The sequence below is a fragment of the Abramis brama genome (genome assembly GCF_963993115.1).
Source record: "Abramis brama genome assembly, chromosome: 8".
Taxonomy (NCBI): Eukaryota; Metazoa; Chordata; class Actinopteri; order Cypriniformes; family Leuciscidae; genus Abramis; species Abramis brama.
The window spans coordinates 20,289,569-20,311,777 of NC_139970.1; the positions used below are offsets into that span (position 1 = coordinate 20,289,569).

Here is a 22,209-nt window from a genome sequence, read left to right on the forward strand (position 1 = left end):
CCGTCTTCCAAGCTATATGCTACTGACTTTACCAGCTTCATCTTCAATTTGAACAGTGAACCCCTCATGCAGGTCCCACCACTACCCATTACCTCAGCACAGGCCAGTGCACACTGGAGCTCTGTATCATAATATCTGCTACAAATAAGAACCATTGAGCAACTGATGTGCATGGAACCTGAAGACTGTAATATGCAACAACATAAAAACATGCATTTTTTTTTCCAGCTCAAATGAATTTTCAAAATGCTTGTCTTGGCTATTATTTATTCACATGAGGGTCAGGGTAAAAAAGGATGCCAAAGATGAAACAAATGAGAAATCTTTTAAAAATCCAGTTTAAAATATGTTCTTTCTGTCCAGGTCAGGCTCATACATATTTTTAAAGTATGTGTGTGTATGTATATATATATATATATATATATATATATATATATATATAAATTATTTAATGATTAGTTACCCTTTTAGAGTTGAGTAAAAACTACTGTATGAAAATACCCTTAATTTTTAATTGTGATGGTTAATATGCACACACACACATATAAATATCACAAATTAAGTCATAAATATGGAGAGATATTACATTTAACAAGTAAAATATAATTATTTTTTAATGATCTGACATACAGTCATGAGGGGCTAAAGGGGTCACATGATAACAAAATGGCTTCCATCAGTTTGTTACACCACATTGCCTTTGATCTGGTTGTACAAATAAGCGTTTTAAAATATTAATAATAATTTTAAAACACAACTGATTAAGTCACTGTCATTGCCAAACTATTTATGCAAACATTTTTCTTTTTTAAGAATGTCAGCATTTTTTCTTATTTACAGTCTAGACCATATTATTTTAAGCACCACTTCGACTTTTAATTGATCTAATTTAGAATAACTTAATCGATCAGAAAAAAGAAAAGAAAAAAAAATCCACTTTGACTCATAAGCAACATCGTTACACCTGTCACCAAAACTGAACGGTTTAAACAAACGGATCTGTTCAGATCAATGAATGATAAATCATTCAGACGAGTGCGCCAGGTTAGTCTACTGTGTTTCCTCAAGCGTATCAGGTAAGGGAGGGCAACAGTTGCTCCCGTTTGTTTGAGGAGCAGCCAGGCTCGTTCTCTATTTGTGGATCTATGAATGGGAGAGTCTGAGTCCACAGTTCTTCCCCGAGACCTGTGTTTGCCCAGCCAGGCGCTGTGAAGTGCTAAAGGGAGCCGGTGGGTATACGACGCACCCAATGTGACCCATGGGGAGGAGTGGCAGGCAAGGATAGAGAGGGGCAAAAAACTGGCAGGGTGCGGTCTCAGTGCGCCGGGCAACTCAGATCACTTGACGTGCGCCAAAGGACGTGCTCATTCAAAGACAGCAGCCGCAGCAGTCTCTCTGACAGCTCTCCCAGTGTGCGTCGGAGTCGCCCTGTATCGCTCTCCTAGAATCTGTTAGATAAATAAATGGACTTGCCTGCTCACTCTCATTTCGGTGATTTTCTCGAGAGACCAACGTTTCGCATTCGATGGGCACTTAACACTTGGTATCACTGGATCTTTTCTCCGGCGTCTCTCCATGACAGCCTCTGCGCAAAGCGACTTTTACGCACGGACGATGGCGAGGATAAGGGTGATAAAGAAGTAGAGGTTTTGTCCTCCCCATATTTTACCCTGTGGGGGGGAATAAGGATCTTGCGGGGGGTAGTTTCTCATTGAACGGCGAGCTGTGCCACCGTACCACTCCGTGTCGGAGTGCCCGGCGGGTTGGGGTGGAATGCGTCTCCTCGTGGTGTTTGGGCTCCTCGTCGGCTGCGCCCTGATTTTCGCACCTGTTAACGAGGGCTGTGGGCCGGGGAGGGGACATGGGAAAAGGCGGCCTCCAAAGAAACTGACACCCCTTAATTATAAGCAGTTTATTCCAAATGTAGCCGAAAAGACACTGGGAGCCAGCGGGAGACACGATGGCAAAATCACCAGGATCTCGGAGCGCTTTAAAGATCTCACACCGAACTACAACCCCGACATCATCTTCAAAGATGAGGAGAACACAGGTGCGGATCGACTCATGACGCAGGTGAGCGACACTTGGATAATGCAACTGGAATGAATTCAATTATCTGCCCATTAGAAACACACACAATGGTTTTGATTCGATTGCAAGCACTTTAAACCTGTTGTTTAGCGGTGTGCCCTTTGCTCAGTCCCACCGACGCGCTCTTATCGATCTTCACAGCTTTCAGAGGAATTGATTGCTGACAGCGGTTTTGCCTCTTAGAATCGCTTCTTTGATGGTTCTCGGGTTCAGAAAAGAATCGTATGCTTTTAAAACAAACGGCTTGATTTGCTTATTGATGTTATTGCAGATTCTTAGCATATTGGTTTCTTTAGAGAAGAAAATAGAGTGTTTACTAAACGACTAAAGAATAAACAGTTCTTTGTTGAACTTACGAAGATTCTCCTTGAAGCATACAAGTTTTCCCATCCAAGGAAAATCTTGGACCTGTCAAAAAAGTTGTTGATATGTTCATATGCTCTTCGCTTTTGCGCAAGGGCTCTAAATAACAAGGCTTGTTTTGCATGCAAACGATAAAGAAATAATGTTTGATGTCATACTTTCCCAGCGTCAATCAATCAATCATCTAACTCCATCAAGATAACTTAATTAGAATCAACGTATTTATTATGTTAACTCACTCTAAAACGAAAATTAAATATAAATTGACTTATTAGACAAAATAAGTCAACTTTCCATTTAGTGTGTGGTTTATTTAAGCAATTTATAAATAAATCATAAATGACTCATGGATTTGAACTTATGACTCTTATTTCCTCTCCAAATCATGGAACAGATATTGCCTGAAATTGTGGTTATAGTTACAGTATATCTGTGCTTTGGCAATGAACACTTGTTTCCATGCTGAAATTTGAATTTGCTGTTAAAAGCAAATTTGTCTTGTGTATTATAAAGGGTGGTGAATGTGGCTTGGTTAAATAAGTAAAAGTGAATCACTCAACATTTTGGACACATTTTGTACCTTGGTCGCTGAAAAATACCTGTGGTCTGGTAAAAATAAGTCAGTATATATTTGTGGTTTGAAGCATCACTCAGTTCTTCTCCTCGTGATTCAATAATTTGTCATTATGTAATGCTTTGCGTGGGCGCTTTTGAAAACAAATTCTTCAGGCATAAAAGAGAGGTGCCTGGGTTAAAAACAAAAACTGAGGCATATTGTCTGACATGTTAATGCGGAAAAAGTAGGACTACAGAAATTAGTTCCTAAACCTAAACCTAAAGCAAACCTATTAATTGCTGGAAAGAATACAGTTGAAATAAAGTTCTGCATGGAAGACACAAAACAGCGTAAACATATACTCATGATAATATCTAAAAAGTTACTTAAAAAGGATCAAATGCGTCTTTATGTAAATACGATTTAGAGATAAGCCTGTTGATTTATTTCACATGATATTTGTGGTGTTATACTGTAAAACCCAACAAGTTAACTCAACTCAAACCGATTGAGGAAACTGATTGCGGCAAACCATTTAAGTTTAAAAATAAATACATATGAGTATTGTGAACTTATATATATTGAGTCATCAATATATATAAGTTAACAATACTCATATGTATTTATTTTTAAACTTAAATGGTTTGCCGCAATCAGTTTCCTCAATCGGTTTGAGTTGAGTTAACTTGTTGGGTTTTACAGTGATACACTTCACCTTGCTTAAAAGGTGATCCATGACCATTTACAGTATCATTTGCAGAGCTCTGAATAATCTGTTGTTTTTACAGCACTCAGTGTCATTTGTATCAATTCTTCCTGTCTTTTGTCTTTGCCCTGTGATGTATGTTTTTTTTTTTTTGTCATTCAGTCTGTTTTGCCCTTTGGAGTTATAACTTGTCTTGTTTGCGTATTTCTTGCAAAACTCCACGCCATCATCTTCCACTTGTGTAACCCAGGTCTAAACCTCTTTCCTTGTTGCGTTCACAGCGTTGTAAAGATAAGCTGAACTCTCTGGCTATCTCTGTGATGAACATGTGGCCCGGGGTGAAGCTCAGGGTGACCGAGGGTTGGGATGAAGACGGCAATCACTATGAAGAGTCACTGCATTATGAAGGAAGAGCTGTCGATATCACCACCTCAGATCGCGACCGTAGTAAATATGGCATGTTGGCACGGCTGGCGGTGGAGGCCGGGTTTGATTGGGTCAACTATGGCTCCAAAGCTCACATCCACTGCAGCGTCAAGTCAGGTAGGGCTGAGACTATGGAAATCACTCTGTTTATTTACATTACAACTATATACCACTTAACCATATGTAAAATAATATGTAAATCCAATGTACTATATATACACTCAGTTCTTTATTGGCATTGATGGTTCCATGAAGAACCTTTAAAGGGATAGTTCACTTAAAAATGAAAATTCTGTCATCATTTACTCCCCCTCAAGTTGTTTCAAACCTGTATGAATTTCTTTCTTCTGCTGAACGCAAAATTAGATATTTTGAAGAATGTCGGTAACCAAACAGTTGATGGACCCCATTGACTTCCATAGTATTTTTTTCCTACTATGGAAGTCAATGGGGTCCATCAACTGTTTGGTTACCGACATTCTTCAAAATATCTCATTTTGTGCTCAGCAGAAGAAAGAAATTCATACACGTTTGAAAGAAATTATGAGTAAACGATAACAGAATTTTCATTTTGAAGTGAACTGTTCCTTTAACATCCATGGAAACTTTCCAATGCACAAAAGTCCCTTTATAGAGGAAAAGGGTTATTTTATAGAAGAAAAAAATATCTGAAAGGTTCTTTGGGGAACCGAAAATACTTCATTTTGCCATACTTCTATGGCACTGCTGTGAAATCCCCCTTTTGGAACCTTAATTTTCAAGAGTATGATTTCACATTCAGCCGTGGACTTCATTTAACTTGAGTAGTTTTCATTAATAAGTAATATCTACACACATCTAAGGTTAAACTTGGAATATGATCTGGATTTTTTTTTTTAAAAATAAAGAAATTTTCTTGAAACAGGTTTATGACTGATGGTAGAAAAGCATTCAGTCTGATCTATGGTGTTTGAACTCTAAAGAGACTCCTGACTGAAAGGTTCATAAGCGTTCAGTGTGCAGTTAAATCAGGTGTGTCCTTTTGTGGTTAAGTTGGTCAGTTCTCATTAACTTGGGTGAGATAAGTGGTAGACCTGGGATGAAGGTACAGGTAACAGACCACATCATTAAACCTTAAACACCTGCCTCTACCTGAGTCACCAGAGACCAAATTATTGGCCAGACGACCGGGAAAGTAAAAGTGCACCCATTCAGTATTTTAATGTCTCTTCTGGCAGTTTTCTCTTTTGACCTGCATTTTCATTCAACACTCATCCTTACAACACTTACACATACAAAATTGCACACAATGGAATTGCACACGTTTTTTTTCTATCTGTGCCAAAAAAAAAAAAAACAGCAATAATTCTCTTCCTTCATGATATTTATTACTGTACATGGTTTCTTTTTAACTTGTTTTTCATTAATGTGATATTTTTTATGAAATTCCACAGAAAATTCTGTAGATTCATTTTGGGTCTGGCTATTACCCAGATTTATGGCTTAAAATGTCTTTTTTTTTTTTTTTTTTTTGTCTGTAGAGTATTTCAACACTGCTAGAGAGGAATGGGACCTGTGTGTGGACATTTGTGAGGCACTTCTGTTATCTGTCTGATAGAGCATGCAAACACAAACAAGACCTTTTGTCTGCTTATGCTTTATCAAAGTCCTATAGGTGTGTTCTTCAACTGGCTTCTTCGACAGTTACTGTCAGATTTCAGGCACTGACCTCAATATAAACATAAGAAAAATGCAGTTTACCAGAAAAGATGCATCATATATTTCATATACTTCATGTACAGTTCTTTCTTATGTTTACACTGAAGTAAGTGCCTGAAAAATCACATTCTTACATTAAATGAAGCAAAGCTCAAAGATAAACAAAACCATATGTTCATATACAGTATACACATACATATTTCCTTTATGCACTATATATATATATATATATATGAAGTGCATAAGGGAAAATGTGTATGTGTGTACATAAGAAAGATAGAGAATATGCCTTAAGAAGTTGGCCTGGCTGCCAAAGTGCTGTGAGATGATTAACCAACTCCTTTGTTTTCCAGACGGCAATTCTGTTGTCCCCTTTCTCAGATCTCTTATCTCAGCCTGTCTTATCACCTGGCCTTGGTACTTACCTTTCCCAAATATTTGTGTAGGACTCCACGGAGACTTGAGACTCATTCTGGTTTTTGTAGGCTAGTGCATTGCGTAGCTCCAGACCCCAGTCACTTGTTTCGGACAGGAGTCATAGAGAGCCGAGATGGTTATTTATTAGCTTTTATTGCATTTTTACCCACTGAAAGTCGTGCGAAAAGCAAAAACGAATTAGCTTGAAGGATGGTGCTTAATGTTTGCTTGCACACGCCAGGTTATTTTGCCACTGCAACTTTCAGTTTAATTGGATTTTTATGGGTTTACAATGAGAGCGGGAATGTGTTTGTGCTTGGGTGTGTGTGTTTTAAAGATTGAAGATTAATCTGAAGAAGGCATTGTGCCATTTAAACAACCCAAACTCAATCTTTAATAAACACATGACCTTTGGAATTGTCTTAGGCTACTGTGCGCATATGTCGTCATTGAGTCGAACTAGAGAAAAACGCAATTTTATTGCTCATTTCAACCATTATATTCTCTCTATGTGCATTTCAGAGAACTCTGTGGCTGCTAAAACCGGCGGTTGTTTTCCCGCGTCGGCTCTTGTCGCCGTTGAGGACGGAAGCGTGAAGACCATGGACCGCTTACAGCCTGGAGAGAAAGTACTCGCTTCATCAGAAAGCGACGGCAGTGGGATGCTCATCTACAGCGAAGTCATCGCCTTCCTGGACCGCGATCCTTCCGCAGAGAAGCAGTTCTACACCATCGAGACGGACTCGGGTGCTAAACTGAGCTTGACGGCGGCCCATCTCCTGTTTGTAACGGAAGGGAACTGCTCAGGGCCTGCAGTGAGTGCAGAGCTGAAATCTGTATTTGCTAGTGACGTGCTGCCGGGTCAGTGTGTGGTGTCCACACGAGGAGCAGGACAGCAGGGACATCTGTCCCGGGTCACTAGGATCCAAATACAGGAGGACAAGGGCGTTTTCGCTCCGCTCACCCGCCATGGCACGGTGGTGGTCAATAGTGTCGTCTCCTCCTGCTACGCGGCCGTGGACCAGCACTGGCTGGCTCACTGGGCTTTTGGTCCACTCAGGGTACTTTATAACTGGGGAGGGCCAGTTGGACATCAGGCTGTGGGGATACACTGGTATTCCTCACTGCTGCACTGGGTTGGGACTCATGTGCTGGATCCAACACACTTCCATCCTTGGAGCATGATGGACAATGATACATGAAACAAGCACGAGGAATGAGAATGTCACTAGATGAAGTTTTTGGAAGGATCTAAAAGAGAACGAAGTGAAGAACTCAATCATTTATGACCCTGAATAGACTAGAAACCTGGACAAACTAGAAGGACGCAGCTATTCTGTGGGTCGACCCTCATTTGAGGAAGCGGACATGGACGTGACAAAATTGATCTTAAAAACCCATATTTAACACTTTTCAATGGGTTTACTATACTGCCTACACTGGAACATTATCACGAATATACCAAGACGCACACACATCTACTCAGAATCTCTTATTCAGTCTCTTTCTCTCTTATACTCACATACACATTCACTAAACACATAGTTGTAGCCATTGAAGTGAGGAAACTATAGATGAATTTTCTGTACTCAGGTATGCAGTGACTCAACCACGGGTGATCAGATCAGACCAACGCGGGCTGATAAGGTTTGAGACGGAGGAGGAAGTTGTGTTAGAAAAGAAACGAGGCTGGAAGGTACACACAAACTCACCCACTTTACAACTGGGTTAAAACTAGGCCTTTAAAACATCAGGAAAATACTTTCGGGTGCATAATTACAGTTTTGCGTTCATTCATATGGTCAGTTACATGTTTCGCACTGTAAAGGTAGAGGTGTCTTTCCCAACTTAATCAAGTATTTAATGGTCACATTGTACACTGTATTTCTCCATCTAGCATACATAAGGGTTTTGAGTACTTTTATGAAGGCTTCATTCAAAGAAATTAAGAGTTTACTCTGTGCAATGTGTAGCAATGTTATAAGAGTTTATGCCAGTTTATGTAGTCCTTATGTGTGCTTTATGCAGTAATACTCATTGTATTTCCCATACAACTTACTGTATTTATCTGTTTTGTGGCATTATTTACATTTTACTTAAAGATGTCAGAAATTATATAATATTTGTAAAACTATTTAAAGATCTATTTTTCAGAATTAAAGATTACAGAAATATCTGCATTTGTCTTTTTTTTAGTCTCTTGACAAAATTGCTCTGCTCTCAGAAGTTCACACTAAAATATATAGTGTATTAAAGGGTTAGTTCACCCAAAAATTAAAATTCGGTCATCATTTACTCACCCTCATGTCGTTCCAAACCCGTAAGAATTCCGTTCATCTTCGGAACGCAAAGATATTTTTAATAAAAATCTGAGCCAGTTCTGTACACTCCATTGACAGCTATGCAACTACCACTTTGATCTTAATTCTAAATGAAAGCCTAAATTAAATATGTTCATCATACAGTATAAAGCGATCGAGTCATATGGATTAGTTTTACGTTCTCTTTATGAATTTTTTAACGCGTCAAAGTGGTAGTTGCGTAGCTCTCAACGGAGCGAGAGAAATTGCTCAGATTTCAATTAAAATATCTTCATTTGTGTTCTGAAGATGAGCAAAAGTCTTATGGGTTTGGAACGACATGAGGGTGAGTAATGACAGAATTTTCATTTTTGTGTGAACAAAAATACAGTGGTTCTCAGTCAGGGAATGTCAAATGTATATATTATTATTAATAACTTATTAACTTAATAACTTAATAAAAATGACTTAATAAATAAATTAATCAAAAATTGTGTTGGACTTTGAGTCATAGAAGTCTGTACCAGTCATTAACATAATACAATTTATAAAAAGCAAACCAGAAAGAGACAAGTTAAATACAGTTTGAAAATTAAAATATGGACTGAGCTGCAAGAATTCAGCCACTGCCAACACCGGCATCCTTGTCAGGTAATAAGCTAGACATCTCTGGTACTGTCACCAGCACCTCTTCAACAGCTGGGCTTCTGCAGGCACAGAAGAGGACGGTTCTGAAGCCGGTCAGCTCCAGCACTTTCATCACAGGCCGAGGCGGGTCGTACATGGCGTCTGGACTTGGGCTGAATCCCTGATGCTGATCAGCGAGAGACAGAATCTTCTTTGTGCCGACATGTCTCGCCAAACCCCTCTCAGACAAAGTCCCTGAATGACAAAAAATCACATACATTAAATCAAAGATTTATTTTTTTGTGCTGAATATGCACACTACCATTTTGAAAGAAATGTATACTTTTATGCATCAAATTGAATGTATCTTGAGAACCAAATCAGCGTATTAGAATGATTTCTGAAGGATCATGTGACACTGAAGACTGAAAATCCAGCTTTGCCATGACAGGAATAAATTGCATTTTAAATTGTAATAATATTTCATAATATTACTGTTCTTACTGTGTTTTTGATCAAATAAATGCAGCCCTTGGTGAGATTAAGAGACTTCCAAAAATGTTACCAACCCCAAACTTTTGAATGGTAGTGCATTTCTCTGTTGTTTTACCTGAAACGGTGTGCTCTAGAAGAAAAGCCAAAACCCCCACAAAGAAAACTGGTAAGGTTAAAAGAGACTGAAGAAGAACGTCAACACTGGCCAGACCTGAACACAAGAAGATGAAAATTCTTTCAGTTAAATGTCCAAATCAACAAATCTAAGTTAGGAGTAACAACACACTACACACAGTAGGAGAAAATACACTCTTGTGGTTTTAGCACCTGTTTGTATAAAACTGGAGTGAAGTCTGAACCAGCGTGGCAGTGCTAATGACATGAACATTGTGAAGCCGATGTTGAAAATGTTGCGTCCTGAATCCACGTCAGCATGTTGGAAATAAGTTATGCCTGTTGCCACAGCAAGTGTGTAGGTCACACTGAGCACAGCACCTGAGAGAACACGAGCACAAGCAAACATTCAGCCCACGCTTTTAAAGCCATACAGTGTCAGACAGCTATTAAAGTTCACTACTATGCTTTTTTAAAGGTTCATAATTTTGTTTTAGAGGTCTCCTACAATATGATTACATGCATGCCAAGGTCAAAAAACACTTTAATTTTCTCATAATATACAATGTAGCCTCAGCTCTTTTCTCACAGTGTCTGAAACGGTTCGATAAAAGATTCAGTCTCTCTAAACCCTTCCTTTCTGAAAGCCTACTCTGCTCTGATTGGCCAGATGGCCCAGTCTGTTGTGATTGGTCTACCGCTTACAGCCCGTGTCGGACACAAAACGCCCTGAATTTCAGCTCTTCTCGACATGTCGTCGACAACACCAACCAAGCTCTTCCAGGCCTCAGCTACAATCACAGTGTTTGAGGGTCAAAGTTAGACGTTGTTCACGGGCAACCAAAGAAGTCCATAGGCTGGCATTGTGCAGATTTCTAACAAACCTATGTTGGTTCATGGAATTATTGACGACTCGTTTCAGGCAGTTCAGAATCGGTTCTTTCTTTTGGGAGAGAATAACTCCATTTATTGATCTTTGAAACTCTGCCTTTTACATTCACAACCAGCTATATTACACACTACATGAAAGGTAATATCTGAAAAAGCATAATAGAGGCACTTTAAGACTGAAACAACTTAACTTTAGGTTGACCTGGGGTGTGTTTCCAGTACAACGACATAACTCGCTGCTTAAAGGAACACGCCGACTTTTTGGGACTTTAGCTTATTCACCGTATCCCCCAGAGTTAGATAAATCCATACACACCCTTTTCATCTCCGTGCGTGCCGTTACTCTGTCTGACGCACACACCGCTAGCCTAGCTTAGCACAAAGACTGGAGGTAAACAGCTCCAGCTAGCATACTGCTCCCAATAAGTGACAAAATAACGCCAACATTTTCCTATTTACATGTTGTGATTTGTATAGTCACAGCGTGTACAAATAACAAGGTCACATGAGACAGCCATCTTCTAACATATACTGGGAACTATATTCTCAGAAGGCGAAGCACTGCTACTTGGGCGGAGTGATTTGCTCGCAGCACCTGAGAAGCCCTGTAGTGAGGAGCAGAGAGTTCGCTCAGAGTTGGAATAAAACCACTCAACTTTGCAATGCTGTTTGCGAATGTTCGTTAGAACTATGTTTTCAGGAAACATTTGAACTATGCTGATAACGACAAAACTTGCAACCATAGTTGGCTAACAATGCTTTTGGGAAATGCACCCCTGATTGTTACCAGCAACATTTACCATTTAATTGAGTAACTATAAATGAATAATCACCATGTATGGCCAGAGGGACAGAGCAGAGCATCTGCGCTAATTGAGGAGACACACCCAGAATTAACAACAACACCCCGGCGAGCTGCACTGTGCTCCGGGACCCAGACTGTGAGAGAAAAAGACATCATAAGGATAATTAAGAGATGTTGTAATAAACAGCAAAAGAGTTAATCATTTTAGGCAAACGTAGCAATCACAATACCGGTGTGACATGCATCAATAGACTCTTACCTGGCTGAGCCCAATAACACATGCATTAGACACACTGCTGCACAGTCCTAGTGGCGCCCCCATCAGGCCAGCGATCACACTTCCCATGCCATCCACACACAGGCCCCTGTTACAGGCATGTGCTGGGGGCACAGGAGCCTTCAGGAGCCGAGCTGCCATCACGTATACAGCTGGAGAGCTAATGCTTGCAGACAGGCCTCCAGCCACTCCTGCTGCAATGCTCTTTCCAGACAGCAGAGGGAGGGCTGAGGCTGAAATTATACAAGAAACAAAAAACATCTGAAGAAGGAAAATTTGGAACTCATGACAAAGTTTATTAATGGTTCACTTTTAATACCTTCAAGGCAACTAAAAAGGGAGAGAAAAAAAATCTTTCATATTACCAGGGAGAGGAAAGTCCAGCCAGGGTACAGAGTCATTAGGAAAGACAAAGTCAGATGAATGTGGACTGTTGGTGGACTTAATGAAGGTGGTGTTTCTGATTGTTGAGAGCATCTGGGTCACAGAGGTAAGATGGACGTGACCCCACCGCACCAGTGCGGCACAAACGGCCCAGCTCACCATCACTGATAGAAGTACCTACACAGGACGAACACAAAGAGCAGGAACAATATACTGTGTTTGTTAATAATAAGGAACCCTCATACAATAACCTCAACAGTATTTAGACCCATTAGTGCATGAATATCATTGATTTACATACATAGACTAAAAATGGTTGAAATTAACTGCAAAAATGTCTGTAGTGAAGTTCAGAAAAAAGGTCATTTATTTGCAGATGCCACATGGCTTCATTTTATATCTAATGCAATGTACACTAGAGTTCAAAAGATTGGAGTCAGTAAATTTTTTTAATATTTTTTATATAAGTCTCTTTTTGCTACTCACCAAGACTGCATTTATCTGATGCACTTATCTGAAGACAGTCATATCTTGAAGTATTACTACAATTTAAATTTAATTTAAAATATTTGAATATATTTTTAAATGTAATTAATTCCTATGATGGAAAAGCTAAAGCATTCAGCATTGTTACTCCAATCTTCAGTGTCACGTGATCCTTGGTGAGAAATATGCTTTATGCTGATTTGGTGCTCAAGAAACATTTCTTGCTATTATTTATCAATGTTGAAAAGTTGAAATGTTTCTGCTGCCTAATTTATTTATTTATTTATTTTGGAAACTGTTATACATTTTTATTCTGGATTCTTTGATGAAAAAAGAACAGAATTGATTTGAAATAGAAATATTTTATAACATGTCTTTACGTTCATTTTGATCAATTTATTGCGTCCTTGCTGAATAAAAGTATGAATTTCCTTAAAAAATCCCCAAACTTTTAAACGGTACTGCAAATCTGTTTTATATTATATATATATTCCATAAATATATTCCGATCTTAAGTTCATGTTAATTTCTAATGAATATTAGCATTTATATTTATAAATTAACATTAATAAATACATCAAATTCATAAATTTTTAGGTGTGGCTGCACACAAACATCTCCACATTAATAGATTTGCACAGACTCGGATGAGAATAATAACTAGACAGTCAGACACAGCACAGAATAATAACCAATAAGAATTTCCCAAAAGCAAGATTCCAATACCAGCTTACGATCACTCATAAAAAGCCTAGAACTGTTTCCCATAACCTTTGACAACATTCAGTCCCATATTAAATTAAGAACATTTTAGCCAAAGATCACTGTAACACAACGCACCTCTTTGGTGGGAAACTTTGCCCAGATCAATGACATAATCTTCTTACAGGCAAAACATCAATCTAATATACTGCAGGTTAAAAGCGGTAAAAGAGCTTGACAACCAGTACAACAGGAAATCCCATATATCATAAGTGAAGGTGTCTGTGTTACACTGGTTTTGGAAGAGACAGTAAACTTCTCTTGTGTGGAAAGTCACACAACTTTAAAAGTGAAGAAACACTTGCAGCAATGGCTCTCAAAGTCAAACTAAAGGCTGGAATACACTACACGACTTTTGCCCAGAATTTTCCTGCGATTTATAGTCTGGACAGGTCGATGCTAGTTTCTGAAAGTCAGAGCCAGGTTTTATTTCTCAGAAAATTGCAAAGTGTATGATGGGCACAGACTATGAATCCATCCAGTCACAGTATATCAAACATGTATGTTATTTTGAACCAACTTTAGAATGGTGTTTCTGCGTCCGTTTGTTGTTTTCAGAGCGACTTGAAAGTCTGGTAGTGTGTGATCCTCGATCGTTTAGTGTATGCCCAGTTTTTCTCTGTAACCATTTTACAAAGTCACCAAGTAGTGTAAGATGCCTAGTGTTTTAAAATCTCTTCAGATTTGAAAAGTCTTGTAGTGCATTTCAGTCATTAAGGTGCAGTAAGCAATTTCTGGGAAACACCTTTGAAAGTTGATCGGACCGAGAGCCACCACACACTTGTAGCCAATCAGCAGTAGGGGGCGTGTCTACTCATGGTGGGGGAGGAGAAAGAGTGAGCCAATCAGCAGTAGGGGGTGTGTCTACTCATGATGGGGAGGAGAGAGAGTGAGCCAATCTGCAGTAGGGGGTGTGTCTACTCATGATGGGGGAGGAGAGAGAGTGAGCCAATCTAAAGTAGGGGGCGTGTCTAGTCGTGGTGGGGGAGGAGAAAGAGTGAGCCAATCAGCAGTAGGGGGTGTGTCTACTCATGATGGGGGAGGAGAGAGAGTGAGCCAATCAGCAGTGAGAGGGCGTGTCTAGTCATGGTGGGGGAGGAGAAAGAGTGAGCCAATCAGCAGTCAGAGGGCGTGTCTAGTTGTGGTGGGGGAGGAGAAAGAGTGAGCCAATCAGCAGTGAGAGGGCGTGTCTAGTCGTGGTGGGGGAGGAGAAAGAGTGAGCCAATCAGCAGTCAGAGGGCGTGTCTAGTCATGGTGGGGGAGGAGAAAGAGTGAGCCAATCAGCAGTCAGAGGGCGTGTCTAGTCATGGTGGGGGAGGAGAAAGAGTGAGCCAATCAGTAGTAGGGGGCGTGTCATTCATGATGGGGGAGGAGAAAGTGAGCAAGAGGGAGATTTGAAGAAAGACTGTAGAAAGAGAGATGGCTGAGAGACATTAAAAAAGAGAAAAGGTCAAAGTAATATCACTGGAAGAAGAAGGGTTTTGACCAGGCAAGAGCTTTAGGAAACACGTTAGTATTAGAAAAGCTTTCCAGCGCTGGAGAGACCTAAGCGGGAAGGCCTGAAAATGGACGCTGAGGTTGTAGTTGTAATGTTAACTGTACAGGACAGTTTTGAGTGTTTGTCTGGAGCTGGTGTGCAGCTGGCGACTAACATCAAACTCTTGCTTGTACATACTCTTGTGCACTGTTCATTTTTTGTTCTTCCTTGCTCTTCGTTCACCATCTTCACTTTGTTTTTTGTGAAGCATTATTTTGCTTCAAATCAGCTATGATAAAAAGACATCCACTCTTGGATTGCGTGTTCATGAAATTTGGGGCCGGAGCAATGAAGCGAGGGGTGTGTTTGTTTGGGTTGATTTCAAATATCAACAGTGTTTCTCAGAAATTGCTTACTGCACCTTTAAGTCTTTCTGAATTTGAGCAACATCCCTTGATGTAACTCACAGAGAGTCTCCTGGAGACCGAGAACACAGACAGTCGCAGAAAGGAGTGCAGATACTGAGAGAGGATCACTAGAAGAATAACTGCCCTAAAAAAAAGACAGAAAGATATTTGTATTTAGCGTGCTCTGTGTATCCATGTTGCACGTTGAGTTCATAAAAAGAAACACTTATTCTTGCAACTATTCTGATTTAACCTTGAATTATTATCACATACAGGGTATCTCTATATTGTTCAATTACTCAATAAAAAATGACTACAAATTAATAACCTTATACACTGCTATTTCTTTCCTAGACAGATTGCAGTACAAACAAAATAAAAGTTTAATGGACTCACTTTATATTAAGTGTCTTTGACTACTATGTACTAACATTTAAACAAAATTTACACTTATTGTGTACATACATGTTTGTACATAGTATTTACATTTTAAAATTACCTGCATGTAATTACAGCTATAATTTATTTCTGTAATTACATCCATAATTACACTGTTGAACCTTCCCTTAAACCTTAAACCTACCCATACCACTAAACCTGTCCCTAACCTTACCATATCCACCTCAATAGCAGCAAATATGTTTTGCAATACAACATGAACACAATAAGTATATTGCACTGAACAGTTTTTCTTTTTTTTATGTATGTACATAGTCACCCGAGGACACAATATGAAAGACCTCAGAAAAGTGTGTCCTTACAGTGCAGCCATGCCCCAGTGGTCAGAACAAAGCAGCGCTGCCTCCCTGTAGATGGAAAATCCCAAAATGCAAAGGACAGGGGCCAGAACTAATGGTCCACAACGTCCCAATGCAAACCCACTCAGACCAGTCAAACCCATGGCGAACTGCACAATACCTGTAACCAGAGTCATGCCTCTCAACTACACACACACACACACACACACACACAAACACACACACACATGTGGGCAAGCACCAACAAACACGATGATATGAAATGATCAAGATGAAATATTAATGTATCAATAAATAAATAAAATAAATAAAAGTCTTTTTGGTAAGTGGAAGCTGACGTTACTATGCACTACTGCAGAACAGTGTGACAATGGAGGGGTGGTCTGAATGTTCAGCACCACGGACAGCACTGTGCTCTACCTCTCTTATTGGGTGTGCTGGGGCCACAGGCTCCTCTGCGTCAATACACTGACCCCTGCAGGCCACAGGAGTCCCTACCACACAATACCATTACAATCAGATTTCAGATTCAGAAACAAAATGTATAGATGTATTGCCAAGTATGTTTACACACACAAGGAATTTGTCTTGTCTTGTGACAAAAGAAGTTTACAGTGTACAGAAACAACAACAACTACTACAACAGTACACAGATCGTAAAATAAAGATACGTGAATATATATATAGTATATTCCAAATAGTAATGTTTCCAAAGGTTTGACCGGTACTCGGTAAACATTGCTACTATCTTATGCTCACCAAGACTGCCTTTATTTGATCAAAAATGCACAAAAAAAAAAAACAGTAAAACTGTGAATATTATTACAATTATTAGTACATTGTATATTATTACAATTTAAAATAATGGTTTCTATTTGAATATACCTTAAAATATCATTTATTCCTGTTATAGCAAAGCTGAATTTTCATCAGCCATTACTCTAGCCTTCAGTGTCACATGATCCTTTAGAAGTCATACTAATATGCTGATTTATTATCAATGTTGGAAACAGTTGTGCTGCTTAATAATTTTTTATAACCTATGCTTTTTTCTGGACTTTTTGATGAATAAAAAATTAAAAAGAACAGCCTTTATTTAAAATAGAAATATCGTGTAACAATATACACTACTGTTCAAAAGTTTGTCTTTTTTTTAAATAAATTAATACTTTTACTTAGCAAGGATGTGTTAAATTGATAAAAAGTGATGGCAAAGACTTGCATTGTTAGAAAAGATTTCTATTTTAAATAATTGCTGTTCTTTTTGACTTTTTATTCATCAATGCATCCTGAAAAAAGGTACCAAAAACATATTATGCAGCACAACTATTTCCAACATTGATAGTAACTGAGTATCAAATCAGCATATTAGAATGATTTCTGAAGGATCACGTGACACTGAAGACTGAGTAATGGCTATATATATATATATATACACAGGTGCTGGTCATAAAATTAGAATATCATCAAAAAGTTGATTTATTTCAAGAATTAAGAATTCAACTTAACAGGTGAAACTAATATATTATATAGACTCATTACATGCAAAGTGAGATATTTCAAGCCTTTATTTGTTATAATTTTGATGATTATGGCTTACAGCTTATGAAACCCACGAAATCAAAATCCCAGAAAATTAGAATATTACATGAAATCACACAGTAATTACACAGTAATACCATGGTCATTGAACCATGTTTTGGTTCTTTTGGCAGTGTGGGCAGGTGCAAATCCTGCTGTTTTGATGATATTCTAATTTTATGACCAGCACCTGTATGTGTATATATATATATATATATATATATATATATATATATATATATATACAGTGAGGAAAATAAGTATTTGAACACCCTGCTATTTTGCAAGTTCTCCCACTTAGAAATCATGGAGGGGTCTGAAATTGTCATCGTAGGTGCATGTCCACTGTGAGAGACATAATCTAAAAAAAAAAATCCAGAAATCACAATGTATGATTTTTTAACTATTTATTTGTATGATGCAGCTGCAAATAAGTATTTGAACACCTGAGAAAATCAATGTTAATATTTGGTACAGTAGCCTTTGTTTGCAATTACAGAGGTCAAACGTTTCCTGTAGTTTTTCACCAGGTTTGCACACACTGCAGGAGGGATTTTGGCCCACTCCTCCACACAGATCTTCTCTAGATCAGTCAGGTTTCTGGGCTGTCGCTGAGAAACACGGAGTTTGAGCTCCCTCCAAAGATTCTCTATTGGGTTTAGGTCTAGAGACTGGCTAGGCCACGCCAGAACCTTGATATGCTTCTTACAGAGCCACTCCTTGGTTATCCTGGCTGTGTGCTTCGGGTCATTGTCATGTTGGACGACCCAGCCTCGACCCATCTTCAATGCTCTAACTGAGGGAAGGAGGTTGTTCCCCAAAATCTCGCAATACATGGCCCCGGTCATCCTCTCCTTAATACAGTGCAGTCGCCCTGTCCCATGTGCAGAAAAACACCCCCAAAGCATGATGCTACCACCCCCATGCTTCACAGTAGGGATGGTGTTCTTGGGATGGTACTCATCATTCTTCTTCCTCCAAACACGTTTAGTGGAATTATGACCAAAAAGTTCTATTTTGGTCTCATCTGACCACATGACTTTCTCCCATGACTCCTCTGGATCATCCAAATGGTCATTGGCAAACTTAAGACGGGCCTTGACATGTGCTGGTTTAAGCAGGGGAACCTTCCGTGCCATGCATGATTTCAAACCATGACGTCTTAGTGTATTACCAACTGTAACCTTGGAAACGGTGGTCCCAGCTCTTTTCAGGTCATTGACCAGCTCCTCCCGTGTAGTTCTGGGCTGATTTCTCACCTTTCTTAGGATCATTGAGACCCCACGAGGTGAGATCTTGCATGGAGCCCCATTCCGAGGGAGATTGACAGTCATGTTTAGCTTCTTCCATTTTCTAATGATTGCTCCAACAGTGGACCTTTTTTCACCAAGCTGCTTGGCAATTTCCCCGTAGCCCTTTCCAGCCTTGTGGAGGTGTACAATTTTGTCTCTAGTGTCTTTGGACAGCTCTTTGGTCTTGGCCATGTTAGTAGTTGGATTCTTACTGATTGTATGGGGTGGACAGGTGTCTTTATGCAGCTAACGACCTCAAACAGGTGCATCTAATTTAGGATAATAAATGGAGTGGAGGTGGACATTTTAAAGGCAGACTAACAGATCTTTGAGGGTCAGAATTCTAGCTGATAGACAGGTGTTCAAATACTTATTTGCAGCTGTATCATACAAATAAATAGTTAAAAAATCATATATTGTGATTTCTGGATTTTTTTTTTTAGATTATGTCTCTCACAGTGGACATGCACCTACGATGACAATTTCAGACCCCTCCATGATTTCCAAGTGGGAGAACTTGCAAAATAGCAGGGTGTTCAAATACTTATTTTCCTCACTGTATATATATATATGTGTGTGTGTGTGTGTGTGTGTGTGTGTGTGTGTGTGTGTGTGTGTGTGTGTGTCACATAATGTGTGTTCTGACCACTCTGACCTGACTGAGCAGAAAGCAGCACTAGGGCAGGGATCAGAAAGTCCAAAGATGGAGCCTGGATCAATGGCAAACTGAGAACAGAGGAAACATTGGACTTAATCCTATAGATTGTACAACTGTATCAACTTAAATGGAAAGCAACATGGGTAATATAACCTTACCGTGATCCAATCCAGCTCTGCAGTAGTGTAGCTATACCTGAGTAAAAGAGCACATAGGCCACTATTCTTTCCTTGTCTACATCCTGAATTAGTGCACTCACAACCAATGCACACAGAGAGGACAGCACCAACACATGCTGCATGGAGACAGAGGGGGGGGGGGGGGGGGGGGGGGACTTTTACTCTGTTCTTTTTTTTTTGCTATGTTCACTAAGTTTGCTCTGAGAACTTTACATTTATGTAGTAGGTTAAGACTATTTATAATATGACATTTATAAAATATGACAGTATGTTCTCGAATTGCCTAAAGAACTCAAGGATGACAATATTTTGTTCATCCACGCAGGAATTAAAGTGCATGCTTTAACTGTACTCTAGTGTTATAGGACTTTATCAACTTGTAAAAGAAATATCATTTAAAAAATACTCACTTGCAGAGCAAGAGCAATATTCAGCAATAACGAGGGACTGCAATCCACGTCTATTCTTTCCATTCCTCCAGGCTTTTCCGGGTCCAAAGGTTTCTCTTTACGTGTACACAGTTTCTTACATCTATCGGTCCTTACCATTGTTTCTGACTTTCTTTCCTCCTTCTTCGTCTTTCCTTAAAATTCTACTTGGCCTGCCACTGTTTACAATGTTAGCTTTCTCCTCTTGTCTTCCCTCTTCCTCCTCATATGATGGCCTTTGACTCAGTTACGCAATGTGCAGTTTTTCAGCAGCATTCCTTCTTTTAATCATTATCTTCCTATTGACTTTATAACAATGGATTATTGCAACAGCTTTGCTTGGGAAGCAAAATTAGTGATTATGCTTGCCATTGTAAATCCACTGTTAAACATACCCTTGTGAAAAAGAATTGTATTGAAAGTGCATTTGTAGTGTACTTCAAATCTTAAAGGTATACTTAAAAAAAAAAAAAAAGTACTTGCAGATAATTAATAAAAGGCCATTTAAGTGTAGTTGAACCGAGTACACTCACTATGTTTATTAACAAAGTTAAGTACTCTTTTAAAAAGTGCACTTAATAATAATGGAAATAATAAAAGTACATTTTAAACCTTACAGAAGTGCTGTTATTTTGATGTGTTGACATACTAAAGCACATGTTAGGTAAAAATAGGAGGTTCGTTTTTTTTTTTTGCAGCATAGTGTATTTGAATGTGAACAGCTTGGGGACACAACAGTGGAAAAGTTACAGGATTAAATCCATGTTTATTAGCATAGGTGAGTCAGCAGGATACAGGACTGCAGAATGATACACTCATGGCTTACAGTGGCGTAAAGTGACCCTGGTTTCCCAGGCCACCTCAGCAAGAAAACATCAAGTCACTACACACAGACACACTGCTCATGGATTTAAGCATGCCTCTTTCACATTCACACTAATTACAGATATAGATATGTTCAGAGAATTTGTATCTTTAGTGACGAAACCCAACAAAACTACACAATGTTCACGGCTACAAATGCAACGACGCTAGCAAATATCGTAACTGCGCTCAAATACAGGAGGAGGAAGTGTTTGTCCACTCATTCTGGGGACTTTCGATTTAATTAAGAGCTTGAGCGAGAGGTCATTAAAGATGCATTGGCAGCTTGAATAACTCAGTAATCAGTCTCTATACAGATCACATTGATTTCTTAGTACAGGGTACAAAAAGCAAACACACACTTGCTTCAAAACTGGTGAAGCGTGGCAAGAACTCCCCAGAAAGCTTGGGTCACATGACACGTCCAATTAGAGAGAGATCAGGAGTAACAAACAAACCAAACAAAAAGCAAACAAGTTCTTATTCAGCGCAACAGATGACTGGAGAATCAAAATCTCTGCCATACCAACTTAAGTTCGGTCCTTATCAAAGTTCATAACCTCAGAAACACTAAACCTGTTCTGCTCTTGTTGCTATATGGGATGGATGGTAAATTCTGATCAGACATGAAAAGACCAGAGTTTACAACACTGAGAAAGACCCCAGTTATAAGCCAGTGTTCATGGCACATAATAATTTTAACTCGCATTTGTCTCACAATGTACAAAAATAAAACTATAAATACAGTGTAAGTGGACTGAAGTCATATCATGCATATTCTGAGTCACTTTTGCATGTTGCACTTTATTAAAACTCACACAAGTGAGCATTAATAATATCCACACTTTGCCAAAATGTCCGACACGTCTATGAATACAATTAATAAAGAATTAAAAATCTGTGCAGAGCTTATTGCATTACATGTTAAGAAATTCTCCTTCACAGAATATAAACCGCATTTTACTATATGACCGAGACAAAATCATGTGTATGACTGCGTTTGCACAGTGTAGTGTTAATCAAATATTAATATCGGATATGGCTTTATCAAAAACATCTGCGGACAGTGATATATCGCGTATACAGTAAAGCTAAGGGTCAGAGACAGCACACAGGTTCATTAACATACAACCTGAGCAAGAGTCTGGGGTTAAATACATCAGCCTT

At 39.0% G+C, this 22,209-nt stretch overlaps 2 protein-coding genes across 2 annotated transcripts; one reads left to right on the forward strand and one right to left on the reverse strand.

Moving 5' to 3' along the window:
- The first annotated feature begins 1,161 nt into the window (after positions 1 to 1,161).
- On the forward strand, positions 1,162 to 8,433 carry ihha (Indian hedgehog signaling molecule a). The gene is made up of 3 exons (XM_084123088.1): positions 1,162 to 2,073; positions 3,998 to 4,259; positions 6,780 to 8,433. Exons 1-3 carry the CDS (start codon positions 1,774 to 1,776, stop codon positions 7,457 to 7,459), a joined length of 1,242 nt encoding a protein of 413 aa, XP_083979214.1. The 5' UTR covers positions 1,162 to 1,773; the 3' UTR covers positions 7,460 to 8,433.
- A 514-nt stretch (positions 8,434 to 8,947) lies between these two features.
- On the reverse strand, positions 8,948 to 20,453 carry slc23a3 (solute carrier family 23 member 3). The gene is made up of 12 exons (XM_084122742.1): positions 20,161 to 20,453; positions 19,730 to 19,866; positions 19,569 to 19,639; positions 16,461 to 16,534; positions 16,044 to 16,225; positions 15,343 to 15,427; positions 12,132 to 12,327; positions 11,749 to 11,999; positions 11,518 to 11,623; positions 10,007 to 10,174; positions 9,795 to 9,890; positions 8,948 to 9,439 (listed from the first exon to the last, which is right to left on the reverse strand). Exons 1-12 carry the CDS (start codon positions 20,296 to 20,298, stop codon positions 9,177 to 9,179), a joined length of 1,767 nt encoding a protein of 588 aa, XP_083978868.1. The 5' UTR covers positions 20,299 to 20,453; the 3' UTR covers positions 8,948 to 9,176.
- Between the last annotated feature and the right edge of the window lie 1,756 nt (positions 20,454 to 22,209).